The sequence below is a fragment of the Polypterus senegalus genome, chromosome 4, assembly GCF_016835505.1.
Source record: "Polypterus senegalus isolate Bchr_013 chromosome 4, ASM1683550v1, whole genome shotgun sequence".
Classification (NCBI taxonomy): domain Eukaryota; kingdom Metazoa; phylum Chordata; class Cladistia; order Polypteriformes; family Polypteridae; genus Polypterus; species Polypterus senegalus.
Window position 1 is genome coordinate 236,676,045 of NC_053157.1, and position 24,373 is coordinate 236,700,417.

Consider the following 24,373-nt stretch of genomic DNA (forward strand, 5'->3'; position numbering starts at 1 on the left):
CAAGCCTTAAATCTTACACCGTTTGGCTTGCTCTCTCTCTCAGGGGTGGGGATCGATCTGTTCTTAACATAATTCTTTTTTCTGTAAAAACTTGATTGCTATGTATGGATTGTAATACAATTAATAAAAAATAAATAAATAAATAAATAAAAAGGTTTACTTTTCTTCTTAAGAAAAATTTTAAGGTAGTACTTCACCGCTGCAAAGCGCGGGTATTTTGCTAGTAATATATAAAATCCAATGTCTATCTGTCTGTTGCTTTTCACGTGGGAACTACTTAACGGATTCAGATCGGGTTTTTTTCTTTTGTTTTCTATAATTTGCTTTTACGTTCCGGTTGATTTTGTGACTTCTCTCATTTTGCTATGTATCAAAGTGTGCTAGCAAACCGATTTATTAGCGTGAATCCGAGTGAGACGCAGCGACGCCCTCCTCACTCACGCTGCAGCTTCGTGGCGTGTACTTTAACTCCGCTTAGCTAGGGAACGAGAGAACAATTGAATTCAACTTTGTTTGACATTTAAAATAAAGTGTTACTTAGGTCTTGATGAGTTTGAGTCCGGATATTCTCTTAAGTTGTATGCCACATTGAAAAGAGAGATTGCAATTCAGATTGTGGATCGTGATTTTGTGTTAAAAGGATCCTGATATGATTTTTTGAAAAAGACCGCCTTCCCCTAATTTGACTAATCCAGCCATCCATTATCCAACCCGCTATATCCTAACTACACGGTCATGGGGGTCTGCTGGAGCCAATCCCAGCCAACACAGGGCACAAGGCAGGAAACAAACACTGGGCAGGGTGCCAGCCCACCACAGTAATTTGACTAATCAAGTTTTTAAATTTATGTAGGATTCATTAACTTTCCCGTTAGCTCGCGAGCGACGTGTTGGATAACCCTGGTATAAAGGACATATGATAGATACTTCAGCAGGGCTTGAATCACAGTGTTTGAGTGACTTTTATTTTGATAAGTTATTGAGTGTTTTCGATTCACATGATTAATTGTGCAGTTTTTGCCGGGTATAGGAAAAGAAAATGGCGACATATGGGGATAACAAACTCGCTGAAAAGTGAACAAAGTATTCATTTCTCTGTGTTATATGTAAAACAAAAGTTACGGATGTTTATGTTATTTACATAGTTTTTAATTTGTACTTTGCCTTTATAGCTCTTATGGTGTGTTTATGAAACAAGGTCACGAAAACGGCAATAAACATTCATAAACCAGCAGTCTGAGAGTTGACCACCATTTAGCCGGGGTCGCTACACCTGGTTTATACGAAAGAAGAGAGTTTAAAGAATAGAGAGAAAACGGAATCTCCCTCCGTCCAGTAGATGGCAGCGTTGACCCGATTCAGATCACTTTTTTGTCCTAACAACTTTCCTTCTTTGGCGCTCGTTGATGACTCGTTTTGTTTTTTCTTTGTTTAATTCCGCTGGCGGGCTGCGCCGACTGACACAACAGACGGTTGAGTTCATTTTACAGATGAAAGGTGAGTAAGAGAGAGCATCGAATCGGGGACGAAATATCGGGTGGGAGACGACAGAGTAGCAGGACGGGACAGGAATGTCGGGAAGACGGGAAAGCAAGCGTGTGGGCGGCGAATGAGGAGAGGGGAAGGTAAAAAGGAAGAAAGAGAGGAGGGGAGTGAGAAGGAAAGTCGTAACTGTCTGCACAAGTCCTGTTCGATGCTCTCTTATTTTTGATATGCTCGATAACCAAGATGGAAAAGTACCTCATGTTAAAGATAAAATCGGCAGAAAGACTATCTGCGCGTGATTTTTGGGATATAAAAAACAACCCGTAGGCTCTCTGGCAGTCAGTTTTACTATATTTGTGAACTTTGTGGCGTCAGCTGACTCTTAAAAATGACCCTGGGCAGAGGACGTGGACCCACTAGAGCTTTGCTGCCCCTTCGGCATTCAGAAGACCCTGCCGATAACATATCTTAGTCATATCGCTGACATTGAGTGCTGTTAATCTTTATCTCGAGAAAATCTCTCCAGATACTGTATGCAAAGCTTTCAGTGAAAACTTGAAGCCTTGCCCTCCGCTGCTGAGGCGTTTCGCTTGCACGTTGTTGCTTCCTTTCGATGTCGTGTCTCTTCATCGGTGTCATTAGCACGGCGTTGTTGTTGCGCAGCTTTCGTAGTGAGAAGAGGGAATTTTAAACGTGCAGGCTTGCGCCATCTAGTGGTTGAGCGTGAGCAGGGAGGACCATAGACCTATATAGGTTGCAAAGTTTTACTGTCAAATAATGCAAGAGTAGGGGACTCGTGTTTCGCCCTAATTCTGGGCTCATCAGGCGTACACACTCCGCCGCATTCACTGCATTGCCTAGTCGACACGATACGTCAGCGGGTCCGCCATATTGCGAGTGTCACTGCTGTGGAATGAAGTAAAGGATAAAGATGCCTCACGCATGTGCTGCTTGGGATTGTACAAACTGCTGTAAGCTCCGAACCAGATACAAATACATACACACACACACACACATATATATATATATATATATATATATACACACACACATGTATGTACGGTCATGGTCAAAATTATCTGCACCCCTGGAATTTTCCCAGAAAATGCACCATTTCTCCCAGAAGATTGTTGCAATTCCAATTGTTTTGGTATCCACACGTTTATTTCCTTTATGTGCATTGGAACAACACAAAAACACAGAGATAAAAAATCCAAATCTGACATCGTGTCACACAGAACTCCAAAAATTGGCTGGACAAAATTATTGGCACCTTTCCCAAATTGTGTGTAAATCATTTTTATTTCAAGAACATGAAGCTCATTTGAACTCGCCAGCACCTGTTTCTTGGCACAGGTAATATAGCAATCCCACCTGAAGCAGTTAAAATGGAGACAAGCTGACTCAACCTTTCTGTTGTGTGCCACACTAAGCATGGAGAACAGAAAGAAGAGCAAAGAATTGTCTGAGGACTTGAGAACAAAAATTGTGGAGAAATCTCAACAATTCAAGGCTTCAAGTCCATCTCCAGAGATCTACATGTTCCTCTGTCCCAAGCAACATAATCAAGAAGTTCACAACACATGTAGCACTGTAGCTAATCTCCCTCGACGTGGATGGAAGAGGAAAATTGATAAAAGACTGCAACGAAGGAGCGTCCAAATGGTGGCTAAACAGCTTCAATCAACTTCAAAACATATTCAAGCTGTTCTGCAGACTCAGGGTGCCACAGTGTCAGCTCGAACTATCAGTCGACATCTGAACAAAATGAAACGCTATGGCAGGAGAGCCAGGAGGACCCCACTGCTGACACAGAAACATAACAAAGCCAGACTGGACTTTGACAAAATGTACTTGAGGAAGCCAAAATCCTTCTGGGCGAACGCCTTGTGGACAGATGAGACTAAGGTAGAGCTTTATGGTAAAGCTCATCATTCTACGGTTTACAAAAAACGCAATGAGGCCTACGAAGAAAAGAACAACGCAGTACCTACAGTCAAACATGGTGGAGGGTCTAAGATGTTTTGGGGATGTTTTGCTGCCTCTGGCACTCGATGCCTTGACTGTGTGTGTGCAAGGCATCATGAAATCTGAAGACTAACAAAAGATATTGGGGCGCAATGTAGTTCCCAGTGTCAGAAAGCTGGGTCTGCGTCAGAGGTCATGGCTGTTCCAGCAGAACTACGACCCCAAACATACCTCTGGTGGAAAACAAAGCACTGGAGAGTTCTGGTGGCCAGCAATGAGTCCGGATCTAAATCCTCCTTATGGAGAGATCTCAAAATTGCTGTTGGTAGAAGGCGCCCTTCAAATCCGAGAGACCTTGAGCAGTTTTCAAAGGAAGAGTTGTTGGAAATTCCAGTTGAGAGGTGGAACAAGCTTGGTGATGGTTATAGGAAGAGCTTGATTTCAGGTATTTTTTCCAATGGGCGTGCAACCAAATATTAAGTTGAGGGTGCCAATAATTTTGTCTAGCCCAGTTTTTGAGTTTTGTGTGAAATTATGTCAGATTTGGCTTTCTTTCTGTTTTTTTTTTTTGTGTTGTTCCAAAGCACATGAAGGAATTAAACGTGTGGATACCAAAACATTTGTAATTGCAACAATTTTCAGGGAAAATTTCAGGTGTGCCAATAATTTTGGCCATGACTGTGTGTATGTATGTATGTGTGTATGTGTGTGTATATATATATATATATATATATATATATATATATATATATATATATATATATATATATATATATATATATCTATATCTATATCTATCTATCTATATATATATATATATATATATATATATATATATATATATATATATATATATATATATATATATATCTCTATATATATATATATCTATATATATAAACTGCTCAAAAAATTAAAGGAACACTTTGAAAACACATCAGATCTCAATGGGAGAAAGAAATCCTCCTGGATATCTATAGTGATATAGACTGGGTAATGTGTTAGGAACGAAAGGATGCCACATCGTTTGATGGAAATGAAAATGATCAACCTACAGAGCCCTGAATTCAAAGACGCCCCAAATAACAGGGTGAAAAAATGATGTGGCAGGCTAGTCCATTTTGCCCAAATTTAATTGCAGCAACTCCAAATTGTCCGCAGCACTTTGTATGGCCCCTGTGTTCTTGTATTCATGCCTGACAACATCGGTGCATGCTTCTAATGAGATGACAGATGGTATTGTGGGGGATCTCCTCCCAGATCTGGACCAGGGCATCATTGAGCTACTGGACAGTCTGAGGTGTAACCTGGTGGTGTCTTATGGACCGAAACATAATGTCCCAGAGGTGTTCTGTTGGATTTAAGTCAGGTGAGTGTGGTGGCCAGTCAATGGTATCAATTCCTTCATCCTCCAGGAACTGCCTGCATACTCTCACCACATGAGGCCAGGAATTGTCGTGCACCAGGAGGAACCCAAGACCCATTGTACCAGCACAGGGTCTGACAATGGGTCCAAGGATTTCATCCCGATACCTAATGGCAGTCAAGGTGCTGTTGTTTAGCCTGTAGCAGTCTGTGCATCCCTCCATGGATATGACACCCCAGACCATCACTGACCCACCACCAAACTGCTCTTGCTGAATGATGTTACAGGCAGCATAACGTTCTCCACGGCTTCTCCAGATCCTTTCACGTCTGTCACATGTGCTCAGGGTGATCCTTCTCTTAACTGTGAAAAGCACAGGGTGCCAGTGGTGGACCTGCCAATTCTGGTATTCTATGGCAAATGACGATTGAGGTCCATGGTGCCAGTTAGTGAGCACAGGGCTAACTAGAGGACATCAGGCCACAGGCCACCCTCATGAAGTCTGTTTCTGATTGATTTCTCAGAGACATTCACACCAGTGGCCTGCTGGAGGTCATTTTGTAGGGCTCTGGCAGTGCTCATCCTGTTCCTCCTTGCCCAAAGGAGCAGATACTCGTCCTGCTGATGGGTTATGGACCTTCTATGGCCCTCTCCACCTCTCCTAGAGTAACTGCTTGTCTCCTAGAATCTCCTCCATGCCCTTGAGACTGTGCAGGGAGACACAGCAAACCTTCTGGCAATGACACGTATTGATGTGCCATCCTGGAGAAGTTGGACTACCTGTGCAACCTCTGTAGGGTCCAGGTATCACCTCATGCTACCAGTAGTGACACTGACTGTAGCCAAATGCAAAACTAGTGAAGAAACAGTCAGAAAAGATGAGGAGGGAAAAATGTCAGTGGCCTCCACCTGTTAAACCCTTCATTCCTGTTTAGGGTGTCATCTCATTGTTGCCCCTCTAGTGCATCTGTTGTTAATTTCATTAACACCACAGCAGGTGAAACTGATTAACAACCCCCTCTGCTACTTAACTGACCAGATTAATATCCCATAAGTTTCATTGACTTTATGCTATACTCTGATTAAAAGTGTTCCTTTAATTCTTTTATATATATATATATATATATATATATATATATATATAGATATATATATATATATATATATATATATATATATATATATAGATATATATATATATATATATATATATATATATATATATATATATAGATATATATATATATATATAGATATATATATATATAGATATATATATATATATATATAGATATACATACAGAAGAGATTTCTCATTTAAAGATTTACCAATGTTGTTTCTTGTCCTAGAGTGTATTTATACACAGGAAACTCCAGAAGGGGCCTGAGTTGACTCGAAAGCTTCATATTGTAATCTTGTTAGTTAGCCAGTAAAAGGTGTCATTTTTCTTGGCTTTTCTCTACATTGTTCCCAAAACACAGAATCTGGTAAATAACAGTTTGCTTAATTAATATAGTAAGCAGTTACATGGGAATGTTTTTATTATTATTATTATTATTGTTAAAAATATTTTGATCTTAATTCTCACTCAACTTTTCCAGGTGTTCTAGTCGTTTCATTGCTCAGTTATTTGCTAATTTGTGGCTCTGACGCTAAAGTCGTTGCAACCTTTCACGATTCAGTGGTGTTTGTCCGGGTGTCTGCTGTGCTCTGCTCAATTTTAATTGCCATTAATTAAGACAATCATAATTATAATAATCATAATAAGGACAGCAATTTACACTTTTTTAGCAGGAAGTCAGAACTAAAGAAAGGAAGGCATTTGACAAAGTACAAATAGGTGGACTTAATAGCCGAGAGCAAAAAGATGCACACAACTTCCGAAAAAGTAGCTTTTCAATCCAAATCTGCTGAGAGCTTCTTGTGCTAACATGGAGGGGTCCCCAGCATTTAACATTTCTCGTATAAAACTCATCTGGTGGTTTTCTGTGTTTGTAAAAAGAACTGTACTCTAGCTATTCTTGATGGTTTATTTCTTGTTTTTTTTTGTTTTTTTTTTGTTTTTTTTCCTGTTCGCAGCCCTTCAGTGAGATGTCTAATGGTCTCCAGGTCAGGGCAGTCCATGTAAGAAGGAAACCTTAGCAGAGAAGAGCAGACACTCGAGGGAAGAGTTTCACATGGCACATAGCCTCTCCCCCATCATGGATCAACGACTGGCCCACATTAAAGAAGAGGAGTGTGAGTGGGGTGCACCAGAGGAGGTGCATGTGAAGCTGGAGGACTGCGAAGAAAGAGTTTCCCTTGTGAACGGGTTGGAGATCAAGGGGGAGATTGTGGAAATTAAAGTTGAGGATTCGAAAGATGCCCCCGTGAGCCTTGACCCGCACAACCATAAAACGGGGCGAAGTGTTTTTGAAGAGTCTCGTTCCAGTCTGCAGCCCTGGTTCACCGATACGGGACAACCAGCTAACCATCAGAGCTCCGTGGAATTGAAAACAGAGTTATCTGAGTTGGAAGCAAAAAGCAGCGAAGGGAACGGGAGTGAAGAATCAGAAGAGCAGCAGTCAGCTGGGAGTGTTGGAATAAGTAAGTAATGGGATTAAAAAAGTACAAGAAAGTTAAAGAGAGGGCATTGACGTCTCCTTGTGGCCGTTTGACACACGTTTGATTGAATTCGAGTAGAGAGCACCTGGTCGAGTGAATAGAGAGTAACAATAACTGGTGAACTGAAGGTGTGTGGGTGAATGCAAACCACGTCCAACATGCGCCTCTCCTTACGTAAAGCTGTGGTGTTAGCAGTGGATCATTGTAGGGTAATATTTGTTTAAGGAAATGGTTTACAGTGCATCTGGAAAGAATTAACAGCACATCACTTTTTCCACATTTTGTTATGTTACAGCCTTATTCCAAAATGGATTCAATTAATTTTTTCCTCAGAATTCTACACACAACACCCCATAATGACAACGTGAAAAAAGTTTGCTTGAGGTTTTTACAAATTTATTACAAATAAAAACACTGAGAAATCCCATGTCCATAAGTATTCACAGCCTTTGCTCAATACTTTGTCGATGCCCCTTTGGCAGCAATTCCAGCCTCAAGTCTTTTTGAATGTGATGCCACAAGCTTGGCACACCTATCCTTGGCCAGTTTCGCCCATTCCTCTTTGCAGCACCTCTCAAGCTCCATCAGGTTGGATGGGAAGCGTCGGTGCACAGCCATTTTAAGATCTCTCCAGAGATGTTCAATCAGATTCAAGTCTGGGCCACTCAAGGACATTCACAGAGTTGTCCTGAAGCCACTCCTTTGATATCTTGGCTGTGTGCTTAGGGTCGTTGTCCTGCTGAAAGATGAACCGTCGCCCCAGTCTGAGGTCAAGAGCGCTCTGGAGCAGGTTTTCATCCAGGATGTCTCTGTACGTTGCTGCAGTCATCTTTCCCTTTATCCTGACTAGTCACCCAGTTCCATCCCCACAGCATGATGCTGCCACCACCATGCTTCACTGTAGAGATGGTATTGGTCTGCTGATGAGCGGTGCCTGGTTTCCTCCAAATGTGACGCCTGGCATTCACACCAAAGAGTTCAATCTTTGTCTCATCAGACCAGAGAATTTTGTTTCTCGTGGTCTGAGAGTCCTTCAGGTGCCTTTTGGCAAACTCCAGGTGGGCTGCCATGTGCCTTTTACTAAGGAGTGGCTTCCGTCTGGCCACTCTACCATACAGACCTGATTGGTGGATTGCTGCAGTGATGGTCGTCCTTCTGGAAGGTTCTCCTCTCTCCACAGAGGACCTCTGGAGCTCTGACACAGTGACCATCGGGTTCTTGGTCACCTCCCTGACTAATGCGCTTCTCCCCCGATCGCTCAGTTTAGATGGCCGGCCAGCTCTAGGAAGAGTCCTGGTGGTTTCGAACTTCTTCCACTTATGGATGATGGAGGCCACTGTGCTCATTGGGACCTTCAAAGCAGCAGACATTTTTCTGTAACCTTCCCCAGATTTGTGCCTCGAGACAATCCTGTCAGAGGTCTACAGACAATTCCTTTGACTTCATGCTTGGTTTGTGCTCTGACATGAACTGTCAACTGTGGGACCTTCTATAGACAGGTGTGTGCCTTTCCAAATCATGTCCAGTCAGCTGAATTTACCACAGGTGGACTCCAATGAAGCTGCAGAAACATCTCAAGGATGATCAGGGGAAACAGGATGGACCTGAGTTCAATTTGGAGCTTCATGGCAAAGGCTGTTAATACTTATGGACATGTGCTTTCTCAATGGTTTTATTTTTAATAAATTTGCAAAAATCTCAAGTAAACTTTTTTCACGTTGTCATTATGGGGTGTTGTGTGTAGAATTCTGAGGACAAAAATGAATTTAATCCATTTTGGAATAAGGCTGTGACATATCAAAATGTGGAGAAAGTGATGCGCTGTGAGGATGCGCTGTACAGTATATATGTACAGCGGGGAAAATACATTGACTGAAGTGTTCAGTGTTTATTTCTAAAAGGGCTGTTGATGTGAATTTTTCCCCAGATGTCAGTAACAACCCAAGTAATCCACACATACAAAGAAAACAAAACCAATAAGTGATGTGTAATAAAGTGGACTGAGTATTGAACACGCTGACTGAAATTTGTTTCTTAGTAGGAAAGCCTTTGTTGGTGATGAGAGCTTCAAGATGCCTCCTGTGTGGAGAAACGAGTCTCATCCATTGCTCAGGTGGGATTTTGGGCCCAAACTTTCTTCAAATCTGGAAGGTTCTGGTGGCCTCTTCTATGAAATCTGATCTTCAGTTCTTTCCAATTGGATTCAAGTCTGGTGACTGACTGACTGGGCCATTCTAGCAGCTTCTTGATTTCTATGAACCCAACTGAGAGTTTTTTCTTGGCTGTGTGTTTGGGCTCCCCCTCTTGCTGAAATGTCCCCACTCATTTCCTGGTAGATGGCAGCAGATTCTTATCCAAAATGTCCCGCTACATTTCTCCATTCATCCTTCCTTCAATTCTATGAAGTCTGCCAGCCCCACACACGCCATGATGTTCCCATTTCCAGACTTCACACTTGTTGTGGTGTTTTTTTGGGGTGTTGATGTGGAGCGCCATTTCTCCTCCAATGACATCCAAAGACTTCCATTATGGTTTCCTCTGACCATTGGCTTTTCCAAATGTTTTAAATGAGCTTCAGCAAGCTTTTTCTTCATCGTGGTGAGTGTGCGTAGAAGCCATGGTGGTGGAGTGCATCACTTACTGGACCTGCTCATTCCAGGTCTTTCTGAAGAGCTCGCCGAGTGGTCCTCGGCTCTTCTGATTCTTCTTTTGACTCTTGTGAGGAGCAGCTGGTCATGGCCGGTTTATGGTGACCTGATGTTCTCTCCTCTTGCGGATTACACCTCCGGTGGTGCTCACCGGGACATTCAGAGGTTCGGAAGTCAGTCTGTCACCGATGCCATCAGTGTGTTTGTGAAGGTCTTGAGAGAGCTCTGTGCTTTTACCAATCATGAGACTCTTGGGAATGAGAAGCCATCAATTAGGACTAAAGCAGCTGAGATCCATTGGCTCTGACAGGTGCTTTCAGGATTGACAGACGTCAGCTGATTTCTTGGCTTTCCAGGCCTTTCTGCACCTCCTTTTCTTCACGTGTTCAATTCTTAGTCCCCGTGTCATTCCACTTTATCACACATCACTTAATTATATTGATTTCTTTGTATGTGTGGATTACTTGGGATGTTACTGACATTGGGTAAACATTTCATATCAATATCCCCGTTAGAAATAGATTGACTGTGAAAAACGTTGACGCGGTCAATGCTTTTATCCCCCCGCTGTATTTCCTCAAATGTGACACAAAGCACAGTTAAGTGTACAGAACTCTAAATCATTCGCCTTCTGCCTTTTGCTAGTTCAAATAATTTGGCACACTTTCACTATTCTTTAACTCTTCTTGTCCATAGCCGGGCATACACAAGGACAGACGTTGCAGTAAACGTTGTCAGATTGTGCTCATGGATGTGTCACGGGTGGAAATCTGTCAAAAGCTCCAAGTCAACCGATCCTGTTCAGGAACAACCGACTATCCACCTGTTCAACAACAGCAATGACCCTAACCCTAACCCTAATGCCCATCTACCAATACACACACACATTCAGCATGGACAACTGCTGGGCATATCATTTGGCCCCAAAACACTGGAACCAGCTGTGCCAACCACTGTTCCACTCCAGTGCAAGAATCTTTCTTATCTATTAGGACCACCAGGGGGCACACAGCTCCCCAAACACCTGATGCATCAGACCACAGGCACAAGTTTAAACACAATACACGTGGGGTAAACGCTTCTCCCTCGCTCCCCACAGCAGCAGCACCAGCACCACCCAGTACCAAACGCAGCAAACCAACAAAGCACTTTCTTTGCCTTCTCTCTGGCTCGTCTTCACTCCTCCTTCAAGCTTTGACCTCATCCGCCCAACTCGGGCCCCTCGAATGGAGTGAGGCATGACCCCTTTTATAGAGCAACCCTGTTGTCCTCTAGGTGTCCCACAATCAAAGTCTGGCCACACCAGTCAAAAAGAGAAAGCCTCTGCAGTTCCCCAAGTGCCCCCAGCGGTGTCCACAGACCCCCAACAGGGCTGAGTTTCCAAGCTCCAAGTCTGTGGTGCCACTGCAACCCGGTGTTGATAGCTGCTCTGTACTGTTACGGGGAAAGGTAATGTCTTCCTTCTATCATGGAGGCATCCCAGCCAGGTAAGAGCCCCAGCTGTCATTCATACTATCCATCCATCCATCTTCTCAACCTCCTTTTCCAGTGCATTATCTATTTATTTAAAATACAAATTGAGTTTGGCCAGCAGCCATAGCACTAGCACACTTCAGATGGTCATCCACCTGAAGCTTAGCATGTTCGGCCCCAGCCGGTACTTAGATGGGGGACCATCTGCAGTGGTCACAAAGTACTCCGGTCCTGGAAGACCGGCCGCAGTGGCTGCAGGTTTTCATTCTAACTCTTTTCTTAATTAGTGACCAGTTTTTGCTGCTAATAAACTCTTTTTTCCTTGTGTTTTAAGATTTGCTCCCCTGAATTTTTTCATCGTTCCTCTGAATTGCTTCATTTCTTTTGCTTAAATGGCACCCAAACAGAAGTGAAGTGTGAAGTGAGTGAGCCGACAGAAGACCACCCAAGTCAGGACCTCAAACTCCAAACCAGTTGTTTAAGAGTTAATGTCTGGTCAGCAGCCAGTCCATAGAACAGTGTGGGTGGTCCGTGAAAAACCTCATCTTGTTGTGTATGGATACTCAAAACTTCTTAAGAGCAGGGGGTCTGCAACTCGGCTCCTGTGGCTGCAGATTTTCATTCTAACCCTTTTCTTAATCAGTGACCTGTTTTTGCTGTTAATTAACTCCATTTCCATTCATTTTAATTGAATTGGTTTTTTTTGTTTTGTTTTGTTTTAAGATTTGTTCCCCTGATCGTTCTTCTGAATTGCTTCATTTCTTTTCCATAAATGGCACCCAAACAGAAATGAAACATGAAGTGAGGGAGCTGACAGAAGATCAACGAAGTCAGGGCCTTAAACTCCAACTAGTGGCTTAAGAGTTAATGTCTGGTCAGCAGCCAGCCCATAGAACAGTGTAGGTGGTCCGTGAAAAACCTCATTCTGTTCTGTATGGATACTCAAAACTCTTAAGAGCAGGGGCTCCGCAACTTCACTCCTATGGCTGCAGGTTTTCATTCTAACCCTTTTCTTAATTGGTGACTAGTGTTTACTGCTAATTAACTCCATTTCCATTCATTTTAATTGAATTGTTTTTTTTTTTTTAAGATTTGTTCCCCTGATCGTTCCTCTGAATTGCTTCATTTCTTTTCCTTAAATGGCACCCAAACAGAAATGAAACATGAAGTGATGGAGCCGACAGAAGATCAACGAAGTCGGGGCCTCAAACTCCAACCAGTTGCTTCATTAGGCGTCGAGTCTTGTCGTTCATTACACCCGTTCTTTAATTCCATGGCTTGTCGCTGTTCTCATTGTGTAATAGCAGACACGTCCAGAATTGTGGATTTTCTCTTTTCTAAGAACTATGATAAAATGTTTAGGGGACCTGAGCAGATCGACATTCCTGAGACCCTCATCTTTCTTTATTTTCAGATATTGTATGATGGTCACAGTTTGCTGCTAATGTTTTGTATCTCGTGATTCTTTGGCTGCTATTTAAGGAAAAAGAAACAGTAAAGGGGTCTGAGTCTTCAAGAGCAAGTCAATTAAAATGAATTGTTAATTAAACCCATTCTTGAACTCCATGGCTTGTTGCTGCTCTTCCTAACCCTAAACCAAAAAACCTAACCCAAATGGCTGATTTTCTCTTTTCTAAGGGCGCTGTTAAGCTGTTTTGGCTCATTTTGTACTCCGTACTAATTAAGGAAAAAGAAACAATTAAGGGGTCTGAGTCTTCAAGGGCAGGTCAATTAAAATGAATTGTTAAATCAACCCGTTCTTGAATTCCATGGCTTGTTGCTGCTCTCATTGACAATGACATACATTTCCAAAGCTGTTGATTTCCCCTTTTCTAAGAGCACTGCTGAAATGTTTTGGGGTCCTGAGCAGGCATCTCCAAAATTGCGGATTGTCTCTTTTCTAAGTTAAAATATTTGGGGACCTGAGCAGATCAGCATTCCTGCGACCTTCATCTTTGAGATATTGTATGATGGACACCAGTTGTTTTGATTCATTTTATATCTCGTTATGGTTTGACCGCTAATTAAGGATAAAGAAACAATTGAGGGGTCATATTCTTCAAGAGCGAGTCCATTAAAATGAATTCAAAAGAAGTAAATTAGCAGCAAAAACAGGTCACTCATTAAGAAAAGGGTTAGAATGAAAACCTGCAGCCAGTGTGGCCCCTCCAGGACTGGAGTAGTTTGAGACCCCTGATCTAGGAAAAGCTTGGGTTACTGCTGGAAGAGGTGTTGGTGAGGCGACCAGGGGCTCTGAATGTGGATCCCAGTGCCCCCACTGGAGTGATGGGGACACAGTGGTGTAAAAATGGCGCCATCCGTTGGATGAGACATAAAACCAAAGCCCGACTCTCTGTGGTCATAAAAGGTCCTTGGCCATCCTTTGTAAAGATTCAGGTGTATCTCAATGTCCAGGCTACATTGCCCACCATTTTCTGGTCGTTGTGGCCCCCTAATCATCTGCTGTCTCTCACACCACTTCACCCCTAGGGGGTGAGTGTTACTGGTGCCAAAATGGCTGCCATCACATCCTTCAGATGGATGCTGCACATTAGTGGTGGTTGAAGTGGCTCATCACTCACTTTGTAAAGTGCTTTGATTAAGTGAGCGCCATATAAATGTAAAGAATTATTATTATTATTATTATTTAAGTGTCTGATGTCATGAAAGAAATCTCAAGGAAACTTCATTCCACATCCCAGCTTGCCATTCCTGTCAGTCATTTGCTCACTCAACCCAATGTCACCAGAATAAGCCAAAGCTCTGGGGTTGAGTCCATCAGTGAAGAGGTCGGGTCCACTGCTGGATCCTGTTAAAGAGCAGGAGAACAGAAACGAGAGCAACGACAAGACGATGAGGATTAGGAAGAGCAGTGAGGTGGCACCACAGGATTGTGGATGGGCTTGAACTCGAGTTTGACCAAATCCTCATTATTTTAGAAGAATCAAGCAGTTGGGACTGGCCAGCTTTGTTGGACGGAGTGGCCTGTCCTCGTCTAGATTGTTCTAATGTAAAGCTCCACATATCAGATCCCATTCATCCATTATTTATTTATCTATTCTTTTTTTTTTACATTGGGGTCTTAGGCAGCATTTGAAACATTGCAGACACTAGCCTGAAAATGGATGCCAGCCCACTGTAGGGCACACACATCCACACTCAGTCTAGTGATTAACACAACAGACTCATCCATGGGATATGAGAGGAAGATGGAGAATTGATGAGCGGTGAATGGGGAAGATTAATTTACGCAGTCGGCAGACCGGTGACTTTTCCATGAAGCCCACTTAGAGAGTAAGCCTCGCTTAAATCGATAAGCTGGGCTGTCTTCAGCCATTTCAGTCCCACTAAAGAAGATCAGAGGAAGTTGCAGTTGGTGACTGAGGTGTCACAAAGTGTCTGCTCTGTCCCAGGTGAAGGTGAAGGTGAAGCTTAGCAGATTGTTGTGGATCGAGTCTTCCTGAAATTCACCATTGATGAGAAGTGATTGAGTTAGCATATCTAATGTAGCCAAATTCTTGTTTAAATTTACCTTACATGTTGTGGTCCCAAGGGGGCGCTGCAGCTTTCCAAAACTACCGACACAAAGGCTTGGACACACGTTCGCTTATAAACGCAAAAGGTTTTATTGTGTGAAACTCTTACACAAGTAATCTTTTCCCACATCTCTAGTTCTTTGACACGCTCAATCATTACTTCTCTGCTCTTCCAGGCAAGCTTTCTCCTCCTCTTCTTCCTCCTGACTCTGGCTCCCTGTGCTGAGGCTGGCAGCTTCTTTTATGGAAAACCCGCGAGCACTTCCAGTATCCCAGGTCTGTGGGATAGCACCAAGCGCAGCACCTACAGAACCCAACAGGGTTGAGGCAACAAACTGCAGTTCCCGATGTGCCCATCGTGGTGCCATAACTCGGGGAGGCTGCCATCTAACACCTTGGGGGCGACGGTGCCCTAAGCAGAGCAACATCTCAACAACAACAACATTTATTTATATATCACATTTTCATACAAACAGTAGCTCAAAGTGCTTTACATATTAAAGAATAGAAAAATGAAAGACATAATTATAAAAAATAAATCAACATTAACATCGAATAAGAGTAAGGTTCAATGGCCAGGGGACAGAAAAAAAAAAACTCCAGACGGCTGGAGAAAAAATAAAATCTGTAGGGATTCCAGACCATGAGACCGCCCAGTCCCCTCTGGGAATTCTACCTAACATAAATGAAACAGTCCTCTTTGGATTTAGGGTTCTCACGGAAGGGCTTGATGATGATGATGGTCACCTCTCCTCCTGATCTCCTGATCCTGATGATCTCCTGTCATTCCACGCCGTTGGCCTCCCGCCTGGGTAAGGATCTCAGTGTAACTCCAGCCAGGATGCTAATCCCCACATGGGGTCTTTCTTAGTCTTGGCCTTAGGGTCCTTTAGCTGGCATCTGGCCGAGTGGAATGTCCTCTCAACCAATGGTGCCTCTGGATTCTGTGCTTCATGCATGATACACTTCCATCGTTGGCTATCGGTGGTGATGATTCATGCCACATCAATTCTTTAGGTGGTCTTCGATATGTTTGAGCCACATTTTCTTTGGTGCAGTTCATTGAACTTTCCAGAAGGCAGGTGGCTCTCGCCCTAAGAGGTGGTACCCTGCAGACGGGGCCAAGCTATTGCAGTCTGCGCTGTATGATCAGTCCTTCAATTGGAGGTGGTTATCTCAAAGTGCTTTACAACATGTCCAGGAAGTAATTACATGCAGATTAAAAATAAATACAATTTGATAGGAATAGTAATGCATGAATAGTACACACAGAAGAAAAAGTAATGCACACTTGCATAAGGCCAATATATAATTAAGAGAAATATATCTGTGAAGATTCTCAGTCATCCACGTGAAATTTTCTGGTAGTTGAATCATGGCAACTGGACATCGTTCTTGTTAGGTCGATACGTTTCACTGCTCATTTAAGCAGCTTCTTCAGTCTGAGGATTGTTGTTAGAGACCACAATTTCATCCTCCAGGTTAATTTCACTTCACACCTGCCCTGATTGAGCAAAACAAAAGAAGGGGAAGGTTTCAAGATTCAAGAGTATTGTCATTTCATCCATATACAGTAGTACAGCATACAGTGAAACGGAACAACATACCTCCAGGACCATGGTGCTGCATAGCACACAGGACAACGAAGAATCTATGACACGTAATATATACCAAGGTGCATGTAAGACAAATGTGCAAACATGTGCCACATTGCAGAGCAGAACACGTATATCAGATATCAGACCAGTCCATGAGTGTTCAGGAGTCTGACTGCTTGGAGGAAGAAACTGCTACACCTTCTGGTGGTGAGGGCCCGAATGCTTTGGTACCTGAGTGTGAAGGGTGTGTTGGGTCATTCACAATGCTGGTGGCTTTGCGGATGTAGCGTGTGGTGTAAATGTCCATGATGGAGGGAAGAGAAATGCAGATGACCCTATCTGTTGTAGGGCTTTGCGATCCCTGACCGCGCAATTTCCAAACCAGACAGTGATGCAGTTGCTCAGGATGCTCTCTATGGTTCCTCTGTAGAATGTTGTTAGAGTAGCTGGTGGAAGATGGGCTTTTTCTCAGCCTACACAGGAAGTAGAGCCACTGCTGGGCTTTCTTGGCTAAAGAGCTGGTGTTGTAGGCTTTAGGTGAGGTTCTCCACCAGGAATATTGTGCTATTGATGACCTCCACAGTTGAGCTGTCAATGTTCAGTGGCAGATTGTTGACTTTAGGAAAACTAAGAGTGACAATCATCTCCTTTGATTTGTCTACAGTCAGAGACAGGTTATTGACTGGACTACACCAGTCCTTTAACCGCTGCACCTCCTCTCTGTATGTTGACTCATTGTTGTTGCTGATGAGACCCACCACAGTCGTGTCATCTGCGAATTTTATGATGTGATTAGAGCTGTGTGTTGCTGAAGAGTCATGAGTCAGCAGTGCAAATAATAATGGGCTGAGCACACAGCCTTGAGGGGCTCCAGTGCTCAGTGTGGTGCTTCTGGAGATGTTGTTTCCAATCCTGACTGACTGAGGTGTGGACAGATGTAACTGTCACACCTTTTAACAGCCCCTTCTACCCCCCTAGAGTGGGTCGTTGTATTATCGTAGTACTTCCCTCTACTTACCCTTTACCTGTTTTCCCTTAAGGGTAAGTGTACTCGTCAAGTTTGTTATCAAGTTGGTCTACTGTTGCAGTTTAAGATGAACACACACATAGTTATATACATACACAGAAACCCTAACCACAACAGTGCCCCATGAATGACACACACAGCTGGTTAACCTCTGGCACTTTAAACCACACAAGTGCTTTAGGAATAACACACCCTGTCACTCTCCTACCACTGTTTTAATGACATCTCAGACCTAAATATTACTTTTAGTCTACACGAATACATTTAAACATACAATGGCTCAGCACTCTTGACAATAAGCCATTTATCAGCCAAGAATGCCTCACTTTATGTCCTGTTCCCTACTATTGGGTGGAGCGCTCACCCTCAGCCTTAATAAACCTCAGAGCACAGAGTTAATGGCAAACCTCCAGGTGCTCAAGGAAATCTAACTTATTACTTCAATCACTCTATAGACATTAAGACAAAGCATAGAAAGTTAAAAGCAGCGTGATAATTATTACAGGAATAATTATAATACCAGTGGAACAAAGAATAATAGAAAGTAGGTACTGATGGGAAAGTCTGGAAATGTATAGTCTTTAGAAAAAGCTTACGAATAAAAGTAGAGATGACAAGGATGAATGTCCCAGGGCGGCGTTTGAATTAGCAATCGATGTTAATGAAAAAATGCTGTTAACTGACGATTGAATGAAAACTGGTCACACGGGTCTTTGTTGTCTTCTCTGACACCGCTCGTCCGTCGTTGCCATTTCTCTTCTTCTTCTGACGTTGCTTTCAAAATGAGACATATTTATTATAAAAGTTTCATGCCGTGGTTTCACAACACATGATAGTTGCATGCACCTGATTGGCTGGCTGTCAATATGATGGTTGAATTGTGTTCAAACTCTTTAATCTATCTTTTCCCAGATTATAAAGTTTTTTGATATTGCCTCATGTCCTCCTTTCCCAGGCTGTAAACCAAATTGTTGTCCCAGATGTCCATCCATAAAGTTATCAGTAGCCTGAGGCATTGGCTCAGTCTTCCTTTCCCAGGCTGTAACACCAATTTAGCACCATGCTGTGAACAACTGTTAGAAAAGTGAGGTGTAAGGGAAGAGGATATGTCTTTTATTATAATGCCTCCTACATCTGAATTCATCTTGTTGGGACTGAACAAAAGATAATAATAAAAATATAGAGAATATTTTGTAGATCTCATACACCATGTTGTTAAGTGTGGTCCACCTGGTGGAGGTGTGAATTGGGCCTGACTTTCCTGGGGATGGATGAAAGGGGCAGCATGATAAATTGAAGACAGGTTATGCCGAAGGCCTCCACCTCTGTTGAGGCATCCACTCATTTGCAATTCCTTCTGGCCTTCTCTAAACTTCTCCATCAACATCGTCAGAGCAAACATTGCATCTGCAGTGCTCTTTCTTAGCATGAAACCAACCTGCTGCTCACTAATCATCACCTTATCGCTTGACTGAGCTTCCACTACTCTTTCCTGTAACTTCATGCTGTGGATCATTGATTTTATTTCCCTGTAGTTACTGCAGTCCTGCACATCCCCCTTACTCTTAAATATCGGCACCAGTACACTTCATTTCCACTCCTCATCATCCTCTCGCTTTCCACAATCTGGTTAAAAACTCCACTGCTGCCGTCTCTCCTAAACACCTCCATGCTTCCACTGGTATGTCATCTGGATCAAGGGCTTTTCCATTTTTCATCCTCTTCGTAGCTGTCCTTATTTCCTCCTTGCTAATCCGTTGCACTTCCTGATTCACTATCTCCACATCATCCTACCTCTTCTCTCTCTCTCTCTCTCTCTCATTCTCTTCATTCATCAGCCACTCAAAGTCCTCTTTCCATCTGCTCAACACACTCTCCTCGCTTGTTTCCACCTTTATCACCCTAACCTGCTGCACATTTTTCCCAGGTCGGCCCCTATCTTTAGCCCACCGGTCCTTTTCTCCATCCTTAGTGTCTCTCATACAACTCATCGTACGCCTTTTCTTTATCCTTCGCCACCTCTCTCTTCACCTTCCGCCTTATCTCCTTGTACTCTTGTCTACTTTCTGCATCTCTCTGACTATCTCACTTCTTCTTTGCCATCCTCTTCCTCTGTATACTCTCTCCTGTATTTCCTCATTTCACCACCAGGTTTCCGTTTCCTCCTTCCTCTGTCCAGATGTCCCCCTTCTTGCTGTCCCCCTTACTACGTCTGCTGTAGTTTCCCAGCTGTCTGGTGACTCTTCACTGCCACCCAGTGCCTGTCTCACCACCTCCCTAAACTCAGCTTTGCAGTCTTCCTTTTTCAACTTCCACCATTTGACCCTTGGCTCTGCCCTCACTCCCCTCCTCTTCTTGATCTCCAACGTCATCCTACAGACCACCGTCCTATGCTGCTTAACTACACTTTCCCCTGCCACCACTTTGCAGTCTTCAATCTCCTTCAGTTTGACTCTTCTGCATAGGATGTAATCTACCTTGGTCATAACATATTTTTTGCCTATTATTAATATTATAAACATAACACATTCCAATGCTGTACGTTTTACATTTATTTAAAAATCTAGTGCAAATACACAAGCATTTTACAGTGTAAATCTTAAAAATACAACAAAAATGTATAAAACATTTCTACAGCTTTCCTGAAAGTATGTTTTATTACGAGTTCTTATACTTAAAATGAACAGGGTTACTTACCAGAAATCCTCCATTATAAAAGTCTGCAGCTGAAAATGACCAGACCTGTACGGCCACATCCACTCCACTCGGGAAAGTCTTCTTCTTTACTGACAGTTGGAAAGCCGGCACACTGGAACTGCAACCAGAAGAAAATACAAACAGCCCCTCAAACACAACACAAACAACCTGAAATATTAGGTTAACTGAAATAGGATTTTTACGTTTGTTCCCTCCACCATAACTTACTTTGGTACAAACATTTTTTTTATCTTTGATTGAAATCTGAAACCAAATATTTCAAGTTACAACACTAAATGACTAATCTTAAGTTGCTTGAAAGAAAAAAATTACGTTGAATGAACAACTTCAGTGTTGTACTTTTTTCAGTGTAATTTTAAAGAGAGTCGAACTAAAATGCAACAGTGAGCTTTGTCACAATTTACAGCTGATTACCATCCTGTACCCTGAATTTCAACCAAAGTCAACATCCGCCCTTAAAGAGTTAAAAGTCAGATGTTTCTCTTATTTATTTATTTTTTTTTCAGTGCGAGATGACGGTTCTTCAGCAAAAAGGGATTTTTTTTTCCCAACCCTTCTTACTAATTTTGACAAGTGGTGCCAATACTAGTGAAGGGCACTGTATATCCATTCATTATCCAACCTGCTATACACTCACCTAAAGGATTATTAGGACCACCTGTTCAATTTCTCATTAATGCAAATATCTAATCAACCAATCACATGGCAGTTGCTTCAATGCATTTAGGGGTGTGGTCCTGGTCAAGACAATCTCCTGAACTCCAAACTGAATGTCAGAATGGCAAAGAAAGGAGATTTAAGCAATTCTGAGCGTGGCATGGTTGTTGGTGCCAGATGGGCCGGTCTGAGTATTTCACAATCTGCTCAGTTACTGGGATTTTCACACACAACCATTTCTAGGGTTTACAAAGAATGGTGTGAAAAGGGAAAAACATCCAGGATGCGGCAGTCCTGTGGGCGAAAATGCCTTGTTGATGCTAGAGGTCAGAGGAGAATGGGCCGACTGATTCAAGCTGATAGAAGAGCAACTTTGACTGAAATCACCACTCGTTACAACCGAGGTATGCAGCAAAGCATTTGTGAAGCCACAACACGCACAACCTTGAGGCGGATGGGCTACAACAGCAGAAGACCCCACCGGGTACCACTCATCTCCACTACAAATAGGAAAGAGGCTACAATTTGCACGAGCTCACCAAAATTGGACAGTTGAAGACTGGAAAAATGTGGCCTGGTCTGATGAGTCTCGATTTCTGTTGAGACATTCAAATGGTAGAGTCAGAATTTGGTGTAAACGGAATGAGAACATGGATCCATCATGCCTTGTTACCACTGTGCAGGCTGGTGGTGGTGGTGTAATGGTGTGGGGGATGTTTTCTTGGCACACTTTAGGCCCCTTAGTGCCAATTGGGCATCATTTAAATGCCACGGGCTACCTGAGCATTGTTTCTGACCATGTCCATCCCTTCATGACCACCATGTACCCATCCTCTGATGGCTACTTCCAGCAGGATAATGCACCATGTCACAAAGCTCGAATCATTTCAAATTGGTTTCTTGAACATGACAATGAGTTCACTGTACTAAAATGGCCCCCACAGTCACCAGATCTCAACCCAATAGAGCATCTTTGGGATGTGGTGGAACGGGAGCTTCGTGCCCTGGATGTGCATCCCACAAATCTCCATCAACTGCAAGATGCTATCCTATCAATATGGGCCAACATTTCTAAAGAATGCTTTCAGCACCTTGTTGAATCAATGCCACGTAGAATTAAGGCAGTTCTGAAGGCGAAAGGGGGTCAAACACCGTATTAGTATGGTGGTCCTAATAATCCTTTACGTGAGTGTATAAAAGCCCTGGAAGAGTTAAATATCTGCCACCCAACACGCATTACAGGTCAAACCAAACTTGAACTAATAGATTTAATAACAGTCATTCAACACTCTAAATTCTATATAGGAATATAAATGATATTACACGTTATATCTAAATTTGTGCGTTTTTACTGCCATTGTTGTGGTTGTGAGTTTCAATTTGCATTGATCAGGAGTAGCATCTCTCCGATTTCGTTGCACAAGGGATGTTCAAAATGTTTCTGCACTTTTGTTAAACTCTATTAAGAATTTCTAAAAACAAATGACGTCACTTTTCTACATAGTCACCTTCCTTAGTGAAGGAATTTTCTGGTCATTACTTCTTTAAATATCTGCTGTCCGACAAGCATTACAGGTCAAATCAAACTTGAACTAATAGATTTAATAACAGTCATTCATCCATCCATTACCAACCCACTATATCCTAACTACAGGGCCACGGGGGTCTGCTGGAGCCAATCCCAGCCAACACAAGGCAGGAAACAAACCCCGGGCAGAGTGCCAGCCCACTGCAGGGCACACACATCCACACACCCACACACCAAGCACAATTTAGAATCGCCAATGCACCTGACCTGCATGTCTTTGGATTGTGGGAGGAAACAGCACCCATAGAGGAAACCCACGCAGACACGAGGAGAACATGCAAACTCCATGCAGGGAGGACCCGAGAAGTGGGAACCCGAGTCTCCTAACTGCGAGGCAGCAGTGCTACCCACTGCGCCACCATGCCGCCCCGTATATCTATGAAACTGAAAATAAACAAAGCAAACAAGAATACAGCCCAAGGTCCTAGAGTGTAAGCCAATCTAAATAAGTGAGTCTTAAGATGATATTTAAAAATGGACATGGAGTCAATGTCCCAAATGTTTTGTGGTAAAGAGTTCCAGAGACAAAGAGCAGTATGACAAAATGCCCTGGAACCCATGGTGATCAGTATGCAAAGGGGATGATGTGAAGGACCTAAGAGTGCGGTTGGGGGGTATAAACCTGTATGAGGTCAGAGAGGTATAATGGAGCAAGCTTATGGAATGCCTTGAAGGTGCTACTCAATTAAATCTCAATTTCATGAGTGCACTTCTGAGTGTTGAGGCAGAAACACCAACCCATGTGTCACCTACATTGTGCTAAACTTTTATTCATTTTAAAACCTTTAACTAAACTTCTTGTATCATTTACAGATTTCCAACAGCAGTCCAGCTTCTCCCCATCTTCATTCGCTCGGCCCTCTCTTCAGTGCAGACTGCGACACCAAAGGGACAAAGAGAAGGTAAAGAAATCAACAAGAGGATCGGAGCATTTGCCAGCAGACTCTTTGCTATGCAGTTCTCTTCCTGTGAGAGGAGCCATCAACACTGACCAGGAGGCTTTGAGTGCTGGCCAAGAGTGCGGACCTACTCTTACAAACCAATCTGACTGTAAAGATCAAAATTTGATTCACACAATACCAAAGCCGTATTGCTGTTCTGGGTGTGGCAAAAAATTCCTCCATAAAGGAAGGCTTGAGAGGCACATAAGAATTCACGCTGGAGAAAAACCTCATTGCTGCTCTGAATGTGGCAAAGAATTTTATTACAGTAGCGCCCTCCAGAGACATAAAAGAATCCACACTGGAGAAAAGCCCTATGGCTGTGCTGAATGTGGCAAACGATTCACCGAGAGTAGTAATCTTCACAAGCACAAAAGAATTCATACAGGAGACAGGCCCTATGTCTGCTCTGAGTGTGGCAAACGATTCACCGCCAGTAGCAATCTTCACCAACATACACTCATTCATACTGGAGAAAAACCATATGGTTGTTTTGAATGTGGAAAAAGATTCTCCAGAAGTGGCCATCTTCAAAAGCACAAGAGAATTCATACAGGAGAGAAGAAAAAGACAACCCTTCCTAAAGAAAGGGGGTCACTCCTGGTTTGATCGTACGCACACCAAGAACATTTGGAGACCGTAATATTGCTACTCTGAATGTGGCTAACAATTTACTGACAGTAGCTCTCTTCAGCAGAATGAACAGTTTCACACTGGAGGGAAGCCATAATGTTTTTCTGAAAAGTTTTTACCTAAGAAAAGC

The 24,373-nt window shown here is 42.9% G+C and overlaps 1 protein-coding gene across 1 annotated transcript in view; it reads left to right on the forward strand.

The window, feature by feature from the left end:
* The window catches only part of LOC120528913 (zinc finger protein 665-like), a 49,733-nt gene extending 25,495 nt beyond the window's left edge, over positions 1-24,238 (forward strand). Inside the window, exons 6-7 of the mRNA XM_039752989.1 lie at positions 6,919-7,406; positions 23,483-24,238. Coding sequence (XP_039608923.1) covers positions 6,919-7,406; positions 23,483-24,219 — 1,225 coding nt within the window. The 3' untranslated portion in view covers positions 24,220-24,238. The remainder of the gene's footprint in view (positions 1-6,918; positions 7,407-23,482) is intronic.
* Positions 24,239-24,373: the final 135 nt, after the last annotated feature.